Source organism: Natator depressus, chromosome 8, assembly GCF_965152275.1.
Source record: "Natator depressus isolate rNatDep1 chromosome 8, rNatDep2.hap1, whole genome shotgun sequence".
NCBI classification, from domain to species: Eukaryota; Metazoa; Chordata; order Testudines; family Cheloniidae; genus Natator; species Natator depressus.
In genome coordinates this window covers 77856975-77878387 of record NC_134241.1, presented here as the reverse complement: position 1 = coordinate 77878387, position 21413 = coordinate 77856975, and the positions used below count along the sequence as shown (strand labels likewise).

The 21413-nt window shown below is 39.2% G+C and overlaps 1 protein-coding gene across 9 annotated transcripts in view; it reads left to right on the top strand.

Moving 5' to 3' along the window:
- DNAI3 (dynein axonemal intermediate chain 3) overlaps nucleotides 1-21413 on the top strand; it is a 56741-nt gene that overhangs the window by 31503 nt on the left and 3825 nt on the right. For 2 of the 9 annotated variants that reach the window (XM_074961405.1, XM_074961407.1), the window contains 12 exons: nucleotides 487-576; nucleotides 1435-1563; nucleotides 4680-4753; nucleotides 5761-5908; nucleotides 6851-6938; nucleotides 9603-9733; nucleotides 10673-10736; nucleotides 13160-13290; nucleotides 14212-14416; nucleotides 15550-15641; nucleotides 17360-17482; nucleotides 18948-21406. In XM_074961405.1, coding sequence (XP_074817506.1) covers nucleotides 487-576; nucleotides 1435-1563; nucleotides 4680-4753; nucleotides 5761-5908; nucleotides 6851-6938; nucleotides 9603-9733; nucleotides 10673-10736; nucleotides 13160-13290; nucleotides 14212-14416; nucleotides 15550-15641; nucleotides 17360-17482; nucleotides 18948-19082 — 1410 coding nt within the window. In that variant the 3' untranslated portion in view covers nucleotides 19083-21406. Of the gene's footprint in view, nucleotides 1-486; nucleotides 577-1434; nucleotides 1564-4679; nucleotides 4754-5760; nucleotides 5909-6850; nucleotides 6939-9602; nucleotides 9734-10672; nucleotides 10737-13159; nucleotides 13291-14211; nucleotides 14417-15549; nucleotides 15642-15717; nucleotides 15757-17359; nucleotides 17483-18947; nucleotides 21407-21413 lie in introns of those variants that run through there. The other 7 variants (XR_012640585.1, XR_012640584.1, XM_074961406.1 and 4 more) reach the window with 7 other exon arrangements.

The following is a 21413-nucleotide window of genomic DNA, read 5'->3' as shown; positions in this document are numbered from 1 at the left end:
TGGACGGGAAGTTTTATTCCCAACTTTCGTCAATTAATGTTGGTTTATGAAAGATGAAAGTTTATATCCCGTATAAATGTTTTATCCTGTCAGTAAACATTCTCATCATCCATAGAAATGTCTAATCCTTTATTGAGTCTGAGGATGTGATGTCATAGAAGCAGTTTTTTAGTCCACAGCCTCAGCAATCACTTTAAAGGTAACACTTAGAAATGCTTGATCAGTGTGACAAGCTACACAGACCAACCAATTGTTAAGTGACTCAGATGGTTCTAGGATTTGCAGTCTTGTTGCACAAGACTGCTACAGTGAGGGTCTACAGAGGCAATACCTTAAAAAAAACCACCACCCTGCAGTTCTGGTATAGAAAGTAGCCTTCCTCCTTCTAGTCTCAAACAGTGCTCATATTACAGTTCAGAAGTATGTTTTAATCTATCATTTAAACAGAAAAAAATACTTTGTAAGGACATTCATTTCTCCTCATAGGTTGTACTGTGGGACATTTCTGAGTATGAAGAAAAGCTGCAGAATGCTAAAACTGGTGCTGGTGGAAGCAAGAACACTGCTGTTAATATGGTTAGTACTTGAGTTCTGTATTTAGTGCTGGAGTATGCCCTGCTGTGAATTAAAAAAAAAAGGGGGGGGAAAGGAAAATGAGAGAAAGTTAGGAAATAAAATATGGGAAAGGGAATGCAGGCTTAAAATGAAGGAAATATCAGCCTGGCAATGAAGTACTAACTAGACTGTTTGTATTCCGATACGTGAGGCAACAAAATAAATCTTTACCAAATCTCATATCTACATCATCAACTCAGATAAATAATATTACTGTAATCCACACAGACCAGAGATACAATAGGGCATTGTTATTTATTGAGCACCAACAGTGTATTCAGCCCTACCCCCAGGAAGCTACCGAATAGATCAAATCAATATTGGATGAGGTATAAACTGAAAGCAGAACAGAAATTTTCCCCAGTGCTAAAGGTGTGTATGGAAGTGTGTTTTAAAGGACATATTTAAAGGGTAGAGGGAAGGTGGTTTGGCTCATGGAATGAGGGAGATAGTTCCAGGCAGAGTGTGTGGTATGGAAGAAGGCACAAAGATGAGAATGGAAAGAGGATACAAAAGTGGGTAATTAGAAGGAAGGCCTGAGAGCACAGTGGAAGAAATAATGCTATATTGGAGGTGGGTAGAGCAATTGTGGACATAAGTTTTAGAGTATGGTATGCCAGGGCCTGATTCAAAGCTGACTGAGACTTTACATTGACTTTGATGGGCTTTAGATCAGACCCCTAGAAAGGTTTCTAGGTTGAACTAAAATACTGTAAAGGAACATTAACAATATGAGAAGTTTCCTCTTTTTTCTTGATAACTAATGTTGTGTTTTGCAAAACATACCTTTTAAAATGTATCTTTTAAAAACTTCTCTAGCCAACATTTATACAAGCACAACAAAGTGGTAAGGAACCACATTTTGTGAGATATTGTGCAGTCTCTTCCATAGAATATGGCCATAAAACAGTAATAACAGATATACACTGGCTGCCAGACTATTTTGAGGTGAGTTTCAATGGATATTTTATTACTTTTTCTTTATATTTTTAACAAATGACTAATAAAAGCAGTGTGTGAACTGCAGATCAGGTGTAACAAGATGAAATTATTTATAATAATCTCAGTAGTACTTGGGCTCAGTACTGTATTTCTGACTGCATCCTAGAATGCCAAACAATGACAGCCCTTCCCCCCCCCCCGACCCCCGGTTCTAATCCCCACAAGGAGGGGCTGCTCTTCCTGAGAATCCTGCAAGCAGTGGACAAAGCAGGCAGCTGCCAAACCACGTTATAAGAGAGCATTGCGCAACTTTAAACAAGCTTGTTCCCTAATAGATCAGCAACGTAACAATGAAACAACATTAACCAGGACAACGTTAAGTGAGGAGTTACTGTATATTAACTGGTTTCAGAGTAGCAGCCGTGTTAGTCTGTATTCGCAAAAAGAAAAGGAGTACTTGTGGCACCTTAGAGACTAACCAATTTATTTGAGCATAAGCTTTCGTGAGCTACAGCTCACTTCATCAGATGCACAAAGTGGAAAATACAGTGGGGAGATTTATATACACACAGACCATGAAAAAAATGGGTGTTTATCATATACATTTTAAGGAGAGTGATCACTTAAGATGAGCTATTACCAGCAGGAGAGTATAGATTCAGGGGACACCATCATAGGGCCTAATCACATCAGCCACACTATCAGAGGCTCGTTCACCTGCACAACTACCAATGTGATATATGCCATCATGTGCCAGCAATGCCCCTCTGCCATGTACATTGGTCAAACTGGACAGACTCTACGTAAAAGAATAAATGGACACAAGTCAGATGTCAAGAATTATAACATTCATAAACCAGTCGGAGAACACTTCAGTCTCTCTGGTCACTCGATTTCTGACCTCAAAGTGACTATTCTTCAACAAAAAAACTTCAAAAACAGACTCCAACGAGAGACTGCTGAATTGGAATTAATTTGCAAATTGGATACAATTAACTTAGGCTTGAATAGAGACTGGGAGTGGTTGAGTCATTACACAAAGTAAAACTATTTCACCTTGTTTATTTCCCCCCCCTCCCCCCCACTGTTCCTCAGACGTTCTTGTTAACTCCTGGAAATGTGCTGGAAATGGCCCATCTTGATTATCACTTCAAAAGGTTTTCTCTTCCCCCACCCCACTCTCCTGATGGTAATAGCTCATCTTAAGTGATCACTCTCCTTACAATGTGTATGATAAACACCCGTTTTTTTCATGGTCTGTGTGTATATAAATCTCCCCACTGTATTTTCCACTTTATGCATCCGATGAAGTGAGCTGTAGCTCACGAAAGCTTATGCTCAAATAAATTGGTTAGTCTCTAAGGTGCCACAAGTACTCCTTTTCTTTTTGTATATTAACTCTACTATGGGAATTCCTAGCCTGACACCAAGAAGTTAAAGCAATAACTTCTTAGGTCACCTAAACAACTTAGTTGCCAGAAATGACTTCACTAACAGTTCTCCTTTTTCTAGATAGAAGTTGCACCCACAAAAATTGCACCTACATTTACTTTCTATCCTATTCATAGTGCTCCATCCACAGTATCTTAAGGGCCCATCCAGCTCCCTCTAAAGTTAGTGTGGGAGGGAAAGAGGGATTCCATGAGTCAGCCCAAGGTGATCATTTGCTGTCTAAGTAGTAGGATTAGTGAGGTGTGCAAAAAAGAGGCCAGACTGAAAAAATCTGACCCACAACCCAAAGTGGATGTTACCTTGAGAATTTCTTGTAACTAAGATTTTAAGACTCAGTTGCTACTGCATTAACGCTCGAGTGAAGACTGTGGAGAAGACAATGCATATACATCTTTGGAAGGAAGATTGATACATTGCACATTAATCACTAATTATATTGTGATAGTACCCACAACCCCCTCTTGGCACTGTATATACACGTATAAAGACAAGGCCTCCCCAGAAGAGTACATACATATTTGCCAGTGGTTCAACTCAGGGTCTGTCTAGAGCATCAGTGCTACAGTGGCACAGGGTCAGCAAATCCAATATTACAAAACTGCATGATAGAAAGTAAACAAACTACATTCGGATTCTAATCCAGCCTTCCTTACCCATGCAAATAACCCTTTGACTTCAGTGGCCATGTTTGTTTGAGAAAATTTAGTAGGATTTGGCTTACAAAGTGTTAAAAGAATGGATGCAACTTTCTTGAGTAGCTGATAAATGCAGGTTTTGCCAATTATCCGGAAGTAGTCAATTCTTTCTCTGGACAAAGATTCCATTGTGTACATACATTTTCATCTTTTTGAGATTGGGAATTAGATTTGAAAATAAGATCAGAAAACAGTACTGGAATCAATAACTTGCATTATTTCATCAGCACTTTGTTTGCTATTCTTTTATTTTCTGAATAAGTTTAAATGTAAATCTAATTTTCTGTTTTGATCTAAAAAGAGAGAAAATAAGTAAAAAAAAATGATCAATTCAGAGAAAAGTGTTATTGGAAAAACATAAGAAGCCTAATAAAAACTAAATTATTTATAATTACTATAAGCAAGTATCATTTGAGATATTCACTTTTTGAATTGCAATTTCACTATGTAATTGTTTACCATTAATTCTTCACTGATTTGCTATTTGTTTAAGCAGGATGAAATTTACAAGAGAATGGATATTAGGTACTTACATATTTGACAATTGAGGGCCTGATTTTCAGTTGTGCCAGTAACTTAAGATCTCATTGACCTCATTTCAAGTTCTACATGCTTGGCATTTCTGAATATCAAGGCACTAACTGATTTGCTTGCAGTATGTTTGTTTTGGTAAAACGTGTTTGTTTCATTTTCATATCAATGGGCTAATGAGCCCTGACTTGCTCACGAAAGCTTATGCTCAAATAAATTTGTTAGTCTCTAAGGTGCCACAAGTACTCCTTTTCTTTTTGCGAATACAGACTAACATGGCTGCTACTCTGAAAGCTGTACCAGGGGAGTTGTACAGCCCACAGCGAGAGGCTCTCTTTCTTAAAGTCTGTTTTTAGAGGCGGTGAAGAAGTAGCTTTGTTGATAATAATTTGTTGTCATTTCTCATCTCCACCTCCCTGTATTGTTAATTAATTATTATTTTAGGTTAACAGAATGGGCATTGCTTTTGAAAACAGAACTGGAGTTTGTGTGCAGCTTGTAACCTGCTCTCCTGATTGGTAATGCATTCTACAAATGTTTTCATGGGCACAAACAGTCACAAAACGTCTCCTGAATTCCTTTGAAAATCCTTCTAAATATACCCTATTCCTTCTCTCTGCTAAATGTTTCAGCATATATTCAGTGGTGTAACTGACAAAGTTCTGAATTCCTACAAACCTATCTGGAATAGATGAAATTCATCCTATTGCAGAGGGCCAGCACACAGACCACCACATCACTTAAGCCCCACATAAGGGCAGTGTGTGGGGTCCACTAGCTGGACAGCCTTACAGAGGTGCTTTCATGCTCACTCTGTGCCACAGAAAAAGCGTCTGTGCTGGCCCCACGTAGATTGTCCTGGAAGGCCACAGAACTACATTTATACACCGAAGGCTGCTAAATAACCTAAGGCCATGTCTACACAAGAAACTTCTTCTTCAATAGTAACGTCAATTAGTGTGGGTTTTTAATAAAATTTCTAAACTGGCAAAAGCCCTAGTGTAGATGGAGTTAGACCTGCACATAGTCCTTTTGCCAGTACAACTCATTTCATTCAGGAAGCATCCACTACTGGCCACTGTCAGAGACAGGGTACTGGACTAGATAGGCCTTGAGTCAGACCAGTATGACATTTCTTATATTCTTCAACTGGCTGGCAGGGCTGTGGATGCAATTCCAACCCAGAGGCTGCACAGCAGACACAGTTCCAGACCAAGTAATTAGGCTCTATGCAAGGGAGTGCATTTCATCCACTGAGTGTGTAGTTTTCTCAAACTGTATGATGCTTATTTAGCTACAGTATACGATTAAGAACAGAGTGAGGACAAAATGTGGAGTAACTATATGCCATAGTGTACAAAAGTAGCTATAAACTAGTTCTCCATTTCTCTGTTCCCCAAACTCTTGCATCTATTGCTATACTAATTTTGAAGATAAAAAACAATTATACAAAAGCTTATTGAAAAGTTTAAATGATTTTTAAGCATACGAATAGCAATAACCTACAATCTCTGGTTTTGTGGAGCTCCATATTATTTTGGGATCTTCGAGCCCCCAAAGCTACTATCCAGAGTTCATTCGAGAAAGTAAAAGAAGAGAAGGTTATCGAGGCTCCCCCTGATGTACCGACTACTTTTAAACATCTAGATCTCTCCTGGAGACCTCTCATTAAGGTACTGTATATAATGTATAGGCCTGCAGAGTTGTCATGGCATTTTTAAATTTAAAAAAAAAATCACAGTGCAATCCTGCTAAATTTGGTAAAAAAGTCATGGTTTTAGGGGAAAAGGTATGAAAATTCAGTTCTCTCTCTTTAGAGACAACATACCTAAGTCCCTTTATTGCTGCTGCCTCTTTGCCCTGCCAACAGGGCACCAACCACCTGTAGAAGCACCCTCTGCCCCAGTACTCCAACCCTAATCCCACTGGTCAAACCTGAGTGGCACTGTCACCCCTGTGCACTCGGTCACAATGCCCGGAGTGGGGAGCCAGGTCCAGACCTGCAGGATAGGAGCCACTGCTGCGGGGTGAGTGTATGCAGGCTCACTCTCCACCCCCTCACCCCAAATCTTACCATGTAAACGTTCACAGTATTGTGATTTTCCTTTTAAATTTTGTTGTGATTCGTGTGGGGGCATATTTGAATCCCTATAACATGAACAGAATAGGACAAATACTTTCCAAACTTAGCTTACAAGAACTTTAAAATGATCTAAGAATTTCTGAATAAACTCAGGCTACAGTGGAAGTAGTAATGTATACAAGCACTTTTACCACCAGGTTGTCTATCCTGGTCAGAGCAGGTCTAGAGACATGTTTGTTAAAACACCAGTGGCCACTGGGACTACCACCAGTGGAGTTGACATTGAAGTGGCAACAGTGAGGCATTTGAGAGGGAAAAGCGTAATGTAGGCTAGACCGCTGAGTCACATTTTAACCACTGCTAGCAAAGGCGGTGTTGGAAGCTAGCAAAGGTGGTGTTGGAAGGATTTGTGGAATCTGAAGAATGCACTTCAGACTGACAGGTCTTTACCATTACAACAGAAAGCAATTTAGCCATATGCCTCAAGTGTTTGACAAAATGAGTTATCAAATACTCCCTTTGTACTAAACAGGCAAACCTATCCAAGAGCGACACAAGTGGAGACTATAGTCCTACCAAAATTAGCCTAGTGGAAGAGCATTTCCATTACAAAATGCAAGGTAATATTTTCAGTGGATATTTTTGACATGTAAGTATTTTGGTAAGATGATTTTTCTCTGCATATAGAATAAAAGATAAGCAACATAAATATACTGTAACTAGTGGACCTGTTTTCCTAAATTTACTGGTATATCATGGCATGGTGAAGGTAATGAACACATACAGTATGAGAAGAACAGAATTCTCTAGCAATGGGTCACAGGTTATCAGATCTCATTAGAAGTTATATTAGTAAGCTATTTTTCTCAGGCGTACTTATTCCCATTAAAGTGAATTGAGCCTTGGTCAGTACTATGTGTGATTTCCTCCTTTAGAGCCACTGTTAGAAATTTATTAATCTGGGGTTTTATTTTAAATGAACCTTTCCTTACTTAATTTTCTACTCCTGAGGCAAGTCTTCTATTTGCTTACTTTGCATCAGAAATTATTAGTCTTCTGTACGATAATACTTTCAGAGAAAGTACTCAGAGAGCAAACCTATCATGCTATCTTAGGTACTTGTATAGCTCCCATTACCATAGTATTTGAGTGTTACTGCCACACAATCTTTAATATATTTATCCTCACATGTCCCTCAAAATGTAGAGAAGTGCTATTACCCCCATTTTACAGAGGGATAAACTAAGACACAGAAAGGTTAAGTGAGTTGCTCAAGGTCACACAGGTCACTGACTGATCAGGTAATTTAATCCAATTCGCTAATGGGTGGACCATCCTTCCTGCTTGCGTTGGTAAAACAGCAATCAAAAGGAAAATATTGAAAAATCATTAAAGTCTTTGGAGAATGGGGAAGGCAACAGAAGGGGGACGAGGCAGATTTGGAATGGTGAACGATCATCAGGCAGGTTTATAAGGTTTGGAGCAAATTAGTACCAATGGGACAGCATGTGACCTTAAAAATACTTTTGGAAATCATTATCACACTGACCCTGAAGCACTATAACTCTGTTACTAAGATGTGCTGGATCAGATTTATGTACTGCCCACTACTAACTACAGTTGTAAATAAAAAGTTCATAAATAATTCTACAAACTCACTACCTTAACATATTCACATAACAAACTTCAAATTCCCCGCCGCCCCCAAAAAATGAGAGCATCCAAGAGATACACTAATCTTTCAGCTGTTTAATTCCAACTTGCTACTGAGCCCTTGTCAAAGAAGGAAAGTAAGAATTCTGGAACAACGGAAGTCATTGTCAATTGTCTTTATCAAGTTCTGGAGATACATGAAAAGTTTTATAAGAATAACACAGACTCCAGCAAGTGTGAGACACTTTCATTACTGGTGATCATGTTTTTCCCCTGAGGTTGAAAGGGGCATTGCCTGGTCAAGTTTGGTCTAAACAAAAGAAAGACCAAGAGAAATATTGCTATATTTTTTAATTCCAAGTGAAACATTTATTTAAACAAATATACATTCACTGTTAGCAGCCAACAAGCTCAATCTAGAGAGCAAATACATCTATACCAGAGAAATGTTACTCATTTGTATAGTCCCACTGAAGTCAATGAGACCACTTGGGTGCATAAATATTCATAGGATTGTGCCCAGACTCAGTTATTCTCTGAAGTCAGGGTTTTCCATCACACCTTTTCCAGCAGTGCTTAGGATTCTCAAGTGACAGATTTTTCTGGCTATCATCCCAGACCTACTACCCTGCTTATCCATTTACATGGTTGCAGCATAGCTGTCTCCACAAACACATCCTGTATTGTGAGTTTTTCTTAGCCTCTCCCATTTAGGGTGACCACCTTTTCAAAAGGCAAAAGCAGGACACATGCAGGAGCCCTTCCCCCTCTGTGACACCACCCCTGCTCCTCCTCTTACCCCTGAGTCCCTGTCCCCTGGCCAGGCCGAAAGCCAGAGCCAGGCCATGGTAAGAGCCAGCCCACTGTGGGGAGCCCTGGGTCCTCCACCTGCCCAGGGTGGCTCTTACCACAGCCTGGCTCCAGCTGCTGGCCTGGCCAGGGGGGAAGGGACTCAGGGGTAAGAGGAGGAGCAGGGGCAAGGCCTCATGACAAAGGAGGGGCTAAGGCCAAACTCAGCCCCCCACCCCCAGGAACAGGCTGATGCCGCCCCCAGCCTTGGAAGGCATGGAGCAGGCGCTGCAGGGAATCCGTGACAAATGCTGTCCCGGAGTCATTCAGCCTGGGACTTGAACTCTGCATTTTGGATTGTCCCACCCAATTCAGGATGGATGATCACTTACTCCCATTGCTACAGCAGTGTTAGAGCTCTGCCGGGATAGCAACATTGGGAGTCCTAGTGTGTCATCAGCATTTTAACCACTGTTGTGTAAACTGGCCGACTCTAGTGCTCCCGCTGTGGCTGCCACGAGTGGAACTGCATCAGTGGTGGGCAACCGTGGGAGATTTTATGAAAAATCTGAAGTGTAGGCACCACAAGAGTACTGCTTCGCCTGCCTTCTATTGCTAGCAATTTGTATGTGCTCAGCCTCTTTCCCCCTGCTAGATTAAGGTAACATTCTATTCCATGCCATACTAGGTTCACTCTTCTCTGGAATTTTCTTCCCTTCCTTATTTCTCATCTTGAAAGTTCTAATCCCTCACCCTGGAATTACCTTAGTAAGGAAAATAAAATGCCTGATCTAGTAAATTTCCCTATATAACCAAATGATTATATCCATACTCTTTTCAAGATAAGATGCAATACCAAGTCAAACCAGAAATATTTGGAGATGAAAATCCTTATAAGCAGTTAAAGGTCCCTTCAGCCAAAGCTCTTCAGATATTGGAGAATATCCCCACCAACTTTTTTGTTGGAACTGAAGTAAGTTAAACATTTTGATTATAATCTATGATTGATCATTCTTAAAATAGCAGGGGTGTGCTGGACAATTTACACAGACTGGTGCATGTACATGTTTTCTTTATGAGTTAATCAGTAGTTTTTTAACTCAGAATTTGCCTTGCCTTTGTAGCCCATTTTGACACATTTATATAAATATTTTACTTTTAAAGATCGCTGGGCTATACACTCATGTTTAAAGGCTGTGATTGAAAGTCAGTGGGAGTTGGGTGGCTAATTCCCCTAGACTCCATTGGAAATCCTAGCCAAAAGGTGTTGAGCTTAATTCTTAAACCCAGGAACACATAAAATGTCCTTATTCCCATTGCCAGAACTATTAGGACAGTAATGTTTATTGCAAGGTTTCCCCTAGAAGTCTCATGAAAGCTTTATCATATTTTGAATTTTTTTCAAATTAGTCCTGTATTAAAAATAAGCCTAATGTTCCAGCTTCTACCCTCTTTAAACTAGATCTAGCTGCCAAAATTGAACAATTTAAAAGGGTGTCTTTTTAAAATTTCCTACATTTCTTCCATTTTGGGGTTCCCGTTGAAATAATTTTTCTCTCTTGCTGCCACCTTTTCCTAAAACTATGGGGCAAGGTCCATATAATACATGTGAACTACTCCAGCTCTACATGAAGAATGCCCTATAAATGCTGATTGGTGTGTTTTTCCTGAAGACTGCAGGGTTTGTTTTTTTTTAAATTAAAACAACCCAACTGATAAAGTAAGGTGAACATTTGCCCCATTTTTGCAGTCATGCTAAAACATGTTCACATTAAATTTATCTAAAAATTTACATTTAGTAAAGAGACTCCAATTTTACAAACTAAAAATAGGCACCTTTTGACTAAAGCTTTTGCTATAAATATTTCACCCAGTTTCTGTTTGCATTTATTTGATTTTTCTGGCATCACAGGATGGTGAAGTTATTTATTCCGACTGGAAGATGGAAAGAGAGAGTGACTCAGGAAGACTGATTAGTAAGTTCAAGTTTTTCACCATCAACTAAAACTGCCTTTTTAAGCTAATGGATGGCCGGACGGATATAGAGGATACAGACATAGATTTAAGCCTTGTTTTATTACACGGAGATGTAAGCTTTGTAGGACGGACTCTTGCCCTGTCTGCAGAAGGAATTTGACTCATTGCTGACAACCGGCATCAGCAAAGAGCCTCCAAACTGGTGTTGAAAAGGATTTGACTGCTACTGTAGAATGAAGAAAACCCGCTTCAATACCAGTACCGAATGCATGATCAGTGATGCTGAAAACAGTTTTGTCCCATTTACACTAGTAATTAAAATGTTTTTAACACCATCTTAGTGGGACCTGTTGCAGCTATTGCCAGCAATGGGTCAATTTGTTAGTATAGATGGAGCTTAAATGTAAGCTGATGCCCTGTAAACAGTCTGAAGATGATTTCCAGCCACAGAATAGCAGCAAATGTAGCAGTAGTGGAAATTCCCCCCTTCCGAAGTCTTCTCACTTGAAAGCTTAATTGGGATTATTTAAAATAGGAAATTGCATTTTTCTAAAACACAACAAAATTAATAGAAAAACCTATATTAAAACATCATTTGGCTGCACGGTTAAAATGAAAATGTGTGCAAATCCAATAGGTCCTTAAAGTGACATTAGCTTAGCCACACTGAACATTCTGAGTATCTTTTGGTATATATTAAAAACAGAAACAATACTATATTAAGTATTAAACCATTCATTTAACGATATAAAAACAGAAAGGAAATATGTAGTATGTATGTCATGCAACTTGGCTGACAATGTTGCTGTAGGAATCCAAACTTCTGTATTTCCTGGCTTTTTAATTTTAACTGCATTAGTGTAGCTTTTGCATTTAATTGGTGGATACTAAAAATATTCCAATGTTTGTAACTGAGGGATTCAATAAAGAGGGTTACATTGTGAGAAGCTAGAAGTTTTAAGTTCCATTTTAATGTCTTATTATTTCTATCATGAACTAAGAAATGCTTGCTGAACTCTAACAGTTTATAGGATGATGACTAAAAATATTCAATTTATAGACATAAATCAAAAGCATATGTCATAAATATACAGCTAAGGGTAGCATAAAATCCCTCCTTTACCTGTAAAGGGTTAAGAAGCTCAGATAACCTGGTTGGCACCTGACCAAAAGGACCAATAAGGGGAGAAGATACTTTCAAATCTGTGGGGGAAGGTTTTTGTTTTGGGCTTTTGTTGTTCTCTCTTGAGACAAAGAGAGACCAAGCAAGTAATCCAGCTCCTATTGAATGATGCATCTAAAATTACAGAACTAGTAAATAATAGCAAGGAAATGTGTTAGAGTATCTTTTGTTTTAGCTTGTGAATTTTCCCTATGCTAAGAGGAAGGTTTATTCCTGTTTTTTTGTAACTTTAAAATTTTGCCTAGAGGGGAATCCTCTGTGTTTTAAATTTTATTACCCTGTAAAATTATCTTCCATCCTGATTTTTACAGAGGTGTTTCTTTTACTTTTTTTTCTTTATAATAAAAGTTTGGTTTTTAGGAATCTGACTGTGGTTTTTAGTGTCCTAAAAACCCAAGGGTCTGGTCTGTGCTCACCTTGTTTACTCTGAAGCCTCTCCAGGAAAGGGGGTGAAGGGACTTGGGGGAATATTTTGGGGAACAGGAACTCCAAGTGGTCCTTTTCCTAAATCTTTGTCTAACTCACTTGGTGGTGGCAGCGATACCATTCCAAGGACAAGGAAGAATTTGTGCCTTGGGGAAGTTTTTATCCTAAGCTGGTAGAAATAAGCTTAGGGGGTCTTTCATGCGGGTCCCCATATCTGTACCCTAGAGTTCAGAGTGGGGAGGGAACCCTGACAGCATATTTTAAAAACTTCTCAAATGGTGTCAGTATCTCACAGAAATGTACACTGAACAATAAAGCTAATAACAATATCTGAATTAATGAAAATTCTCTAAAGGCAAGTACAGTGCCTTCTATAGCTCCCCACTAGGATCTCCTTCCTCGGGGACTAATGCCTGAGAGTTATTAGAAAATTAGAACAGAGACTTAAAGATAAGAGAGTGTATTAAACTAATCAAAATGCAAGGGCCTGTAATCAGGTATTCAAATGTTTTAACCAATTGGCAGGCAGGCACAACTATGGGAGTTTGATATCACAATTTTCTTGGACAAAACTGCAGGCATATATTTGGAGACTGGGGTGAGGCCGCTTTCCTTTATCTGTGCTAATCAGATTCAGAGCACATGGATCTGAGGCACAAAAACCCAGGAGAAGGAATCATTAAAGATAATGGATCCAATCCTGCAATAGTTATTCCAGAAAAACTCCTACTAGGTTGAGGATTGTAGGATCAATTTTGCTATCTTCAAAAACCTAGAGTTACAAGTAAATAATTGTCCTTTTCACTCCATTAGGTCAGAAACCAGCTAACAAATACACCATCCATGATGGAATTGTCCACACTATACAAAGATCTCCATTTTTCAAAGACATCATTCTTAGTGTTGGAGGCTGGAATTTTGCCATATGGAAAGAAGGTGTTACAGTAAGTTACTTTGGCAACAGACATGCTATAGTTGATGGAGAAAAGAATAGAGTAACTACAGTATATAGCCTCAGGGACAAGGCTCACGGAAATGATGGTAGATGGCAGAGCTGGCCAGTTTGAAAATAAATTGGGTTAAAAAAAATAAGCTATTTTCTCCTGCCAGAGCTAAGCTTTTAAAAATAGTTTTGTAAACTTGACTCCAACGGAGGAAGCAACTTTCTCTAATACCAGCCTTCGTGACACTTGTGGCTTCTGCCCAGGCTATTTCCATTTCAAGCAGTCTGTTGTCAGTCAGAAGAGCTTGAGAGTAGAGGTAGGATGTGCTAAACAATATTACAGGCTTGCGGAACCCCCCATTAAACAAAAGTAATTTGAACAACAGAGTAATAGAGACAGCAAATAATAATTCAATCTCTCTTTTTTTTCCCTTTGGAGTTATAGCACATTGAAGGGCAAAGTGACTAGTCCTAAGGAAAAGGAAATGCACTATTCTAGCCTAAAGATAGCAAAGGCAAGGATGGCTATGGTAGCATCCATACCAGTGAGGAATGGGTGCAGTCTTTTGGCCAGCCAAATATTGAAAAACGTGTTTCTTACTATTGCTGCCACCTGGGAATCCAGGACTTCAGTTGCATCTAGCAAAACCCAGATTTTTTGTTTGTCAATAGGTAGGCAGACTCCCTCAACTGAGGGAGTGGGCATCAACTTTTCCACTTCCCTACAATGCTTCTCTTTACCAGTCAACAATATACACGCTGGTTTTGACCCCATAATTACTTGTGTAGTGGGATCACTCAGAAATGGGAAGCGTTCTCACATTACACAAGCAGGAGGCTGGAAAGAGTTCTGACTGGGTTGTTTTTCTGTTTGTGATTGTTTTGGTTTCTTTTATATTGGATTTTTTTTTTTTAAATTAAGAGTGGCCCAATCCTTCAATCATGCTGCTCATCAAAAAGATATACTGTAGGACATTGGTCCTTATCGAGAGCAGGAGTTTTCTTCATTGGTAGAGAAGATGGAAATATTGATATTTGGGACCTACTGGAGAAAACACATGAGCCATCCCAGACCCAGAACATCTCTATATCAATGATCACCTGCATCAAACCCTGGATCGTCTCTTGTATGTTGACAGTGATTACACTTTTTCATAACACTACTTTAAAAATAAATTATACCATGATCCTGGAAAGGTTTATGCATATCCTTAAGTTTACACACTATGCATTGTTCCATTGAAGTCAGTGAAACTATGCACTGTGAATAAAGTAAAACACATGCATAAATCTTTTCAGTATTGGGGCCTTCATGTTTTTATCATTACATAAGCAACTAAGCACAGTTTCTTTTGTTTTTTAATATTGTTACAAAAATATTGTTTCTTTTAAGCAAGTTTGAAAAGGTAAAAATATATTTCTATGTAATAAGGGACATTTAATTATTAGAAATACAATACAAAATAAGGCTATTTTTTGCAGCAAAAACAAAAACCTAAAAAAAAAAAATCTAACAAAAATGAGTCTTTGGGAGCTATTCACTCTCTCTGTTTAAAAAGATTGATGGATGTGCACACTTGCTTAAACATTTTTGTCAACAGCTTTATGAGGTTTAAGTATTTTATGGGTGAAACTGTGCATCTTAAATAAAACAAAATCTTTTTCACATTTTTAATAGCGAGTCAGAGAAATGCCTGGAACTTTACATAAGAGTTTTCAAATTATACTTGCCTATTCCCTGGGAAACCATGGAAACTGCAGAAAAGCTCCATGACCCTTACTAGATTATAAGCACTTTGGGGCAGGAACCATCCTTCCCTTGGGTAGAATGCCTATCACAGTAGAGTCCCAATCTGTGATTAGGTTCTCTGGGCACGACCACAATAAAACTAATATGCAATGACTCAAATAACCATATTTGGAATTCTGTATGAATAGAGGCCTTAGCTGAAAAGTTAATCAGTAAATACTAGAATTCATTGTTAAAAAGATGCCAACACAGTAATGGTCATACTGGGTCAGGTCACTGGCCCATCTAATCCAATATCTAGCAATGACCAGTACCACATGCTTCAGAAGAAGATGCAAGAATACCCATAGTGGACAATCACAGAATAATTTAGAGGGGAATTTTCTTCTTAGCCTATTAGTTAGTGGTTGGCTTATGTCCTGCAGTCTGGGGGTTACACAAACATTTTAATTTACTTTCTGTATCTTTAGTAATAGCATCATTGTTTATTTTGTTTTTATACTCTCATAGCAAAGCAGCACTTTTTAGCTATATCTGATAACTTTGGAACTCTGCATATTTTAGAAGTCTCTTGGACATTAAGTCACCCTTCCAGTAACGAGGTTTGTAACGTTTTCTACTTACCCTTTAAGTGACCACATATGTTGTGGGGTTTCATGACTTTTTTTTTTTTTTAAGGCACATCCTTTCAGGTTATCGGATTCCTACATACTAAAGGTGATTAGCTTGTGTTTGAAATGATCCACAGCCACAATCTCATAACGTCTCACAAACCAAAGCTGGACCTGGGACGTCCTCAGCAGTGAGACCTCAGAGGAAAACTAGTTGTTTCAAGAAGCAGAGTTGGTAGAATTTCATCGTTATAACCAGGCAATGGGAAAAATGTAGATGAAGTGTCCAAACTGTAGAAACACCATTTTTTGCCACACGCATAAAATGGCACCAGGTTTCATAAACTACATTCTATACACTTGCCTTGACTTTTTTCCTATAAATTTTGCTCCAAGGAAGTCAGTGACTTCAATTGAGCCATGCTGATTTACACCATCCAAGGATCTGACTGTAGATCTTTTAGGATCTGATCCTGCAAACCCTTACATAACTAGCCCCCACGAACTCATTGGGACTGCACATTTGAGTAAAAACATTTAAATTGTAAGCTCTTTGGGGCAGAGACTGTCTTGTTCTGTGTGTTTGTACAATGCCTACCACAATGGGGGCGTGGTGCTGTAACACTACAAATAATAAATAATTTGCATCAATAATAATTTGCGAAATTAGGTGCTGAATTTGCATGTCTTCTCTCTGTACCTCTTTCATTCAGTTTCTCCCAGCTCCTTCTCCCCACCAGAAAACAAGTTAGAGGCCCCGTCTCACTCGTTCTAACAATTTTTTCTGCGGCTTATTCTGTTCTCCCTATTCTCTTTCCCCAAACCGCTCCTGCTCACTATCCCAAACCTTCCTCCTACCATTTATGTACTCATGTATATTGTGAGCTCACTATGAAGTTATGGTATGTAACCAAAATGAAACAATATGAATACTGGTGATAACTGGCACCCTTGGCTCAGTAAAGAGAACCTCTCCAGTTCAGGTTAGGGACACATTTCCAGTGTAGGGAAACTTGTGCTGCTTCTGCCCATATTGTATTTGTTTTGTGAGTAGAGGGCTTTACTGGACAGAGTTGTCAATCCAGCACCATTTGGGAATATTTATCTACTTACTGTAAAATCTTTACATTCTGTTAAAAAACTCTAGGATCTTGAACAGTCGTGTTAGGGAAATTGGTGCACAGTCTGACTCAAATAACTGGCATAGTGGAGAGGTCGGGTGGCGTTGGGGAGCTTAGTGCATAAAACGTAACTCAGGACTGGTTTACACACAGACCTGGATTGATTTAACTAAATAATTATCATAAAACCAATTTAGTTATTTTGGTGCAAGTGTGTGAGGGGTCACTCTTGTTTCACAATGTGAGTGGGTAAAGTCAGTTTGTTATTGAGACTAGAAAAGTGACTTTGGCCGCACACAGACTTGCACCAAAAACATTTAAAATCAGTTTTAATCCATGCCTTTTGTTATTTTACTGCAAGTCTGTGCATAAACCCACACTAGGATAGGGAAACTGATAACAGCATTATCAGGTTAATCAGGAAATGGTAGATGTATCACACTATTACAGAATCTCTTATTTAGTTCTGTATATTTAAAAAGATGCTTTAAAGCAATGCTGTTACTGTAGATGGATTATGTGCTGAAAAGTGCGATGATTCAGATTCACTGTGATCACCACAAACCATGCTTGCCTTTGTGTTAATAGCGTGCCAGTGTTCTTCATTACTTTGAGAGAGAGGTCAAACATCTGGATTATTTTGAACAGCGTCAAGAATTCCGAGCCAAAGAAAGAAAGGAATTGGAACTGGAAACACAGAGGAAAAAGACAGTAAGTTGAGTTCAGGAGGTAGAAAAGCTAGTGTATTTTTTTTTTTAATTTTTAAAATATGCCTCTCTCTTTGCGCTAGGTAAAATTTCCTCTGATATTTCCATCTGTTTATACATTAAAAACAGCTTTTGCTCAGCATTTTCTAAGTAAATCCAACTGACCACTTTCATATTTATAGACTAGTCCATCATTTGGGGAAGAGAATATACTGTACTAGTTCATGCTTAACTCTTCAGTCCTTATTCAGCCAGCACACTCCCTTTGACTTCAATAGAGTTAGAGTGAAGATCAGTTTGACCCTGTTTAAGTACACTTATCCATGTCCCCTTTCCCCTAACTGTACATTTGAAATCTTAATTTAGGTGCCATTTTTATAAGTATTATTCTTTAAAGTCAGCAGGCAGAGGCCCCCTACCTTCAGCCCTTACTTACATACAGCCATAGTATCATTGGACTCAGTAGGACTGTTCATGTAAGTGATGATTACTGGCATGAATAAGGGTTGCAGGCCTGAGCCCTACATACATAAAGCTAGAACTATTAAATTACAACAGTCGGAAAGAGATGTTTTTCCAGTTTGATATTTTAATTAATGTTTTACTCAGATTTGTTTTTTCTTGTTTGTGCACCCTCCATATCCCCTTGTTGGGAGTGTGTTACATACAACACTGTTATTACCATTGACAGCAGTAGAGGACTATGCGATATGCGAGATGCAATGATTCCCCCTTGCGGAGAGAGGGAAGTGTAGTGCAATGAGAAGTGCAGTAAGGAAAGTAACTGAAATACTTCCCTGATGGATTGTATTTTCTAAATGGACAACCTACCCTAATTCTCAATTACTGAGGGACAGCCTTCACTCATTGATAGATTTTGCTTTCCACAACCAACTCTCTGTACAACTTTTCATGAGTGATGCATGTGAATACTTGGATGCTAAAATCTAAACTGCATTCTTAAATTTATTCTCCTAAATTTGGGTTATTGCTGATTATGTACTATATGTATCATATGACTTTTAAAAACAAACATGGTATTTGTGGATAATCTAAGCACTATACCCAGATGTACATGCACTCTTTTCTCAACCTGTGTATTATATAATTTTCACATTAGCTTTACACAGAGCATTATATATCCGGAGTCCTGTGTGGTATGTGAAAGGAAGTGAGCCTTGAATAGATGATGAGGCTTGTCCATAGGAGGTACTATTGCAAGGGCTTGGAGAATTAAATCTATCCAATAGCTCTGTGTTGACCTGACTAATAAATGATGTTACCTAGCTGATGAAATGGCAGATCTGTGCATGTGGTTCTCAGTGATGCTCCACTCCTGATTATATAGCTAAAAAGATGGAGGTGAAAGAGTCAGCATTGACAATCACTGACTGAAAACAAGTGGAATCGTATTAATGTTTCAAAGCTAACAGCAGCTATTAATGAACTATTGGTTACTTTTTCCTCAGAGAGTGGCTGGTGGACAGAAATCAAGAGAACAAATGGAGGAGCAGATGAATGTAAATTATGTAGATTTTCTGGATGAAGAGAAGAAGATCCTGACAGGACTTGGGCTACTGAAAGCAACAGATAGATTTGCCTAGAACAGAACACAATGAGCATATTGGCGAACGTGTTTTTTTTTTTTTTCAGGATAGGTTATTTTGCTTTTTTGGGAACCCTGTATATATTTAATTAGCAGCATCTTTAGTATGAGAACTGTAAATATAAATCATATCACACTAGGCAAAATTATCTCACTAGCTTTATGAAGATGTTTGCTCAGAGCAGCAGGTAAGAGAACACTTGATTTGTGATATTCCTGCACGGCCATTCATTAATGATTATAGTTATAAATGAGTCATCTCCTGGTTTAATGGCATTATTTTAAGTTAGCCTACTTATTTATTGTTACAATGCACCTACCCAGCGCTGTGCCTGCTGTAAAAATATTCAGTGAAAAATCTACTCAACAAGTCAAAATAAGACTACAACATCCTCCCCTGCAAACTGCTCCCGTTCGAATAGAATAAAGGATATTAACATTCCTGCTGCTCAGCTCCAATAAACATCTCCCACGCCACCAGTCATCATCCCCAAAGCACTCAATTCCCCTGGAAAAGCTTACTTTTAAGTTTTGCAGCATGCCCTGAAGGTCCCAAGTTTGGGCATGTCATGAATCAAGGGAGAAAGAGCACTCCAAAGCCAGTAACACACTGCCGCTCGCTGCCTTTGGTTTGCATCAGGAGGGACCAGTCAGCACCTCAGATGACCACAACTGCCCTGGCAACATACGAAGAGAAAGAGGTAGTCTCTCAAGTGGCTGGGACTGAAACCTTTAAACCTCATAAACAACACCACACACTTCACCTGGGCAGACCATGAAGCACTGGTCTCCTGTGCTCTTTTCATGAAAGTCCAGCTCATAAGCAGGTCACTGTGTTCTGAACTACCTGCAATTTCCACATCATTTGAAAACGTCGCCCCAAACAGAGCACACAATCTAACCTTTGGGTGATTAGGTAGTAGAGCACGGCAGCTAGTACGGGACTTACTGTTTGTTAAATACAGAGTGTGGCAGACCCACGGAAAGAACAGCAGGAACCGTACTGGCCCAGGGGGCCTATGTTTTGATTCTATCGGAGGTGTGAATTAATGCCACTTTACAAGCTTTGCTTCAGTATTCAAAGGCTTCTTTGAGCCCCATCTCTGTGTTGCTAAAGTGGTTGGCAGACTTTCCTTTGCTGAAGACTGTGAGGAAAGGGAGGTTTACGCTACGCAGCTCTTAGCAACACAGCCCAGCCCCTACAGCCGTGGTGCTAAAAGGCGCGCAGTGTAGCCACCGTTTGTCGGCAGGAGAGAGCTCTCCCGCCGAGAAAAAACATCCATCCCCAACGAGGAGCGGTCGCTCTGTCGGCAGGAGTGTGCTCCTGCCGACAAAGTGCTGTTCACACCAGCGCTTTTCTTCGACAAAACTTGTATCTTTCAAGGGGATGTGTGTGTGGTTTTTTTTAACACCTCTGAACAACAGTTGTGTTGTTCATTTGCCAGTGTAGACAAAGCCTTAGATAGAAGAAACAACAAACAGATACGAGCTAGACACTCATCAAGAGATTTTGATGAACCCTGGTAACTACAAGAATGAAGCTCTAGTGGCTAGGTATGATTGTAGAACCTGGAGGTGTGTGTTCCTTAGCTAGTTTTCCTGTGCTGTGATTAACAACCATTTGCACGTAGTTAAAGGCGAGCACAAGATTTTTAAAAAGAACGTGTTTTCCTGTGAATCCCATGCAAGATGGCTCTATTTCTTCCTGTCTGACATTTATTTTAAGGTTCAGTTCACAGTTTGATTTAAGCAGATTCTGAACAGTGGGAGGATGGATAAGAGGGTAGTAACAGAGGTACTCTAGCCCCTCAGAACACTTCTTTTATTTACATGCTGCAGTTTGTGAAAGTTGTTCTGTGAAGAACTGGGTGGTTCCAGATTAGCAATGGAGATACAGAGCCTTACATCGCAGGTTTGAATCTTTAACAACTAGCGATAGTGACCAGAGATAATGCACTGGCTGTCACATCTCCCATCTGAAATGAGCTGACAGGCTCAATCGAGCTTTGAGATGTCACAAAATTCACCAACGTGAAAATTGGTGCTGAGTGGCCATTTTGTTGTCAATCACAGTAGAGGGACCAAAGAATGTAAATGGAAACCTAACTGCTTTCATCTTTAGCGGGTGGTCACATCTGGTGAGGGCTGATAAACATTTCTAGGGAATGATTCTGCTCTTTTTGTGGAATCGACTAAACACCATTACATTGTGTGGAACACATTGTGTGAACTGGTACAAAAACCTAATGAACAGAATAGATCTCTCAACCAGTAATATTTCTGAGAGAGAATAAAAACCGTGTTCTAGTTTTTCCTTGGTCCTTTCACA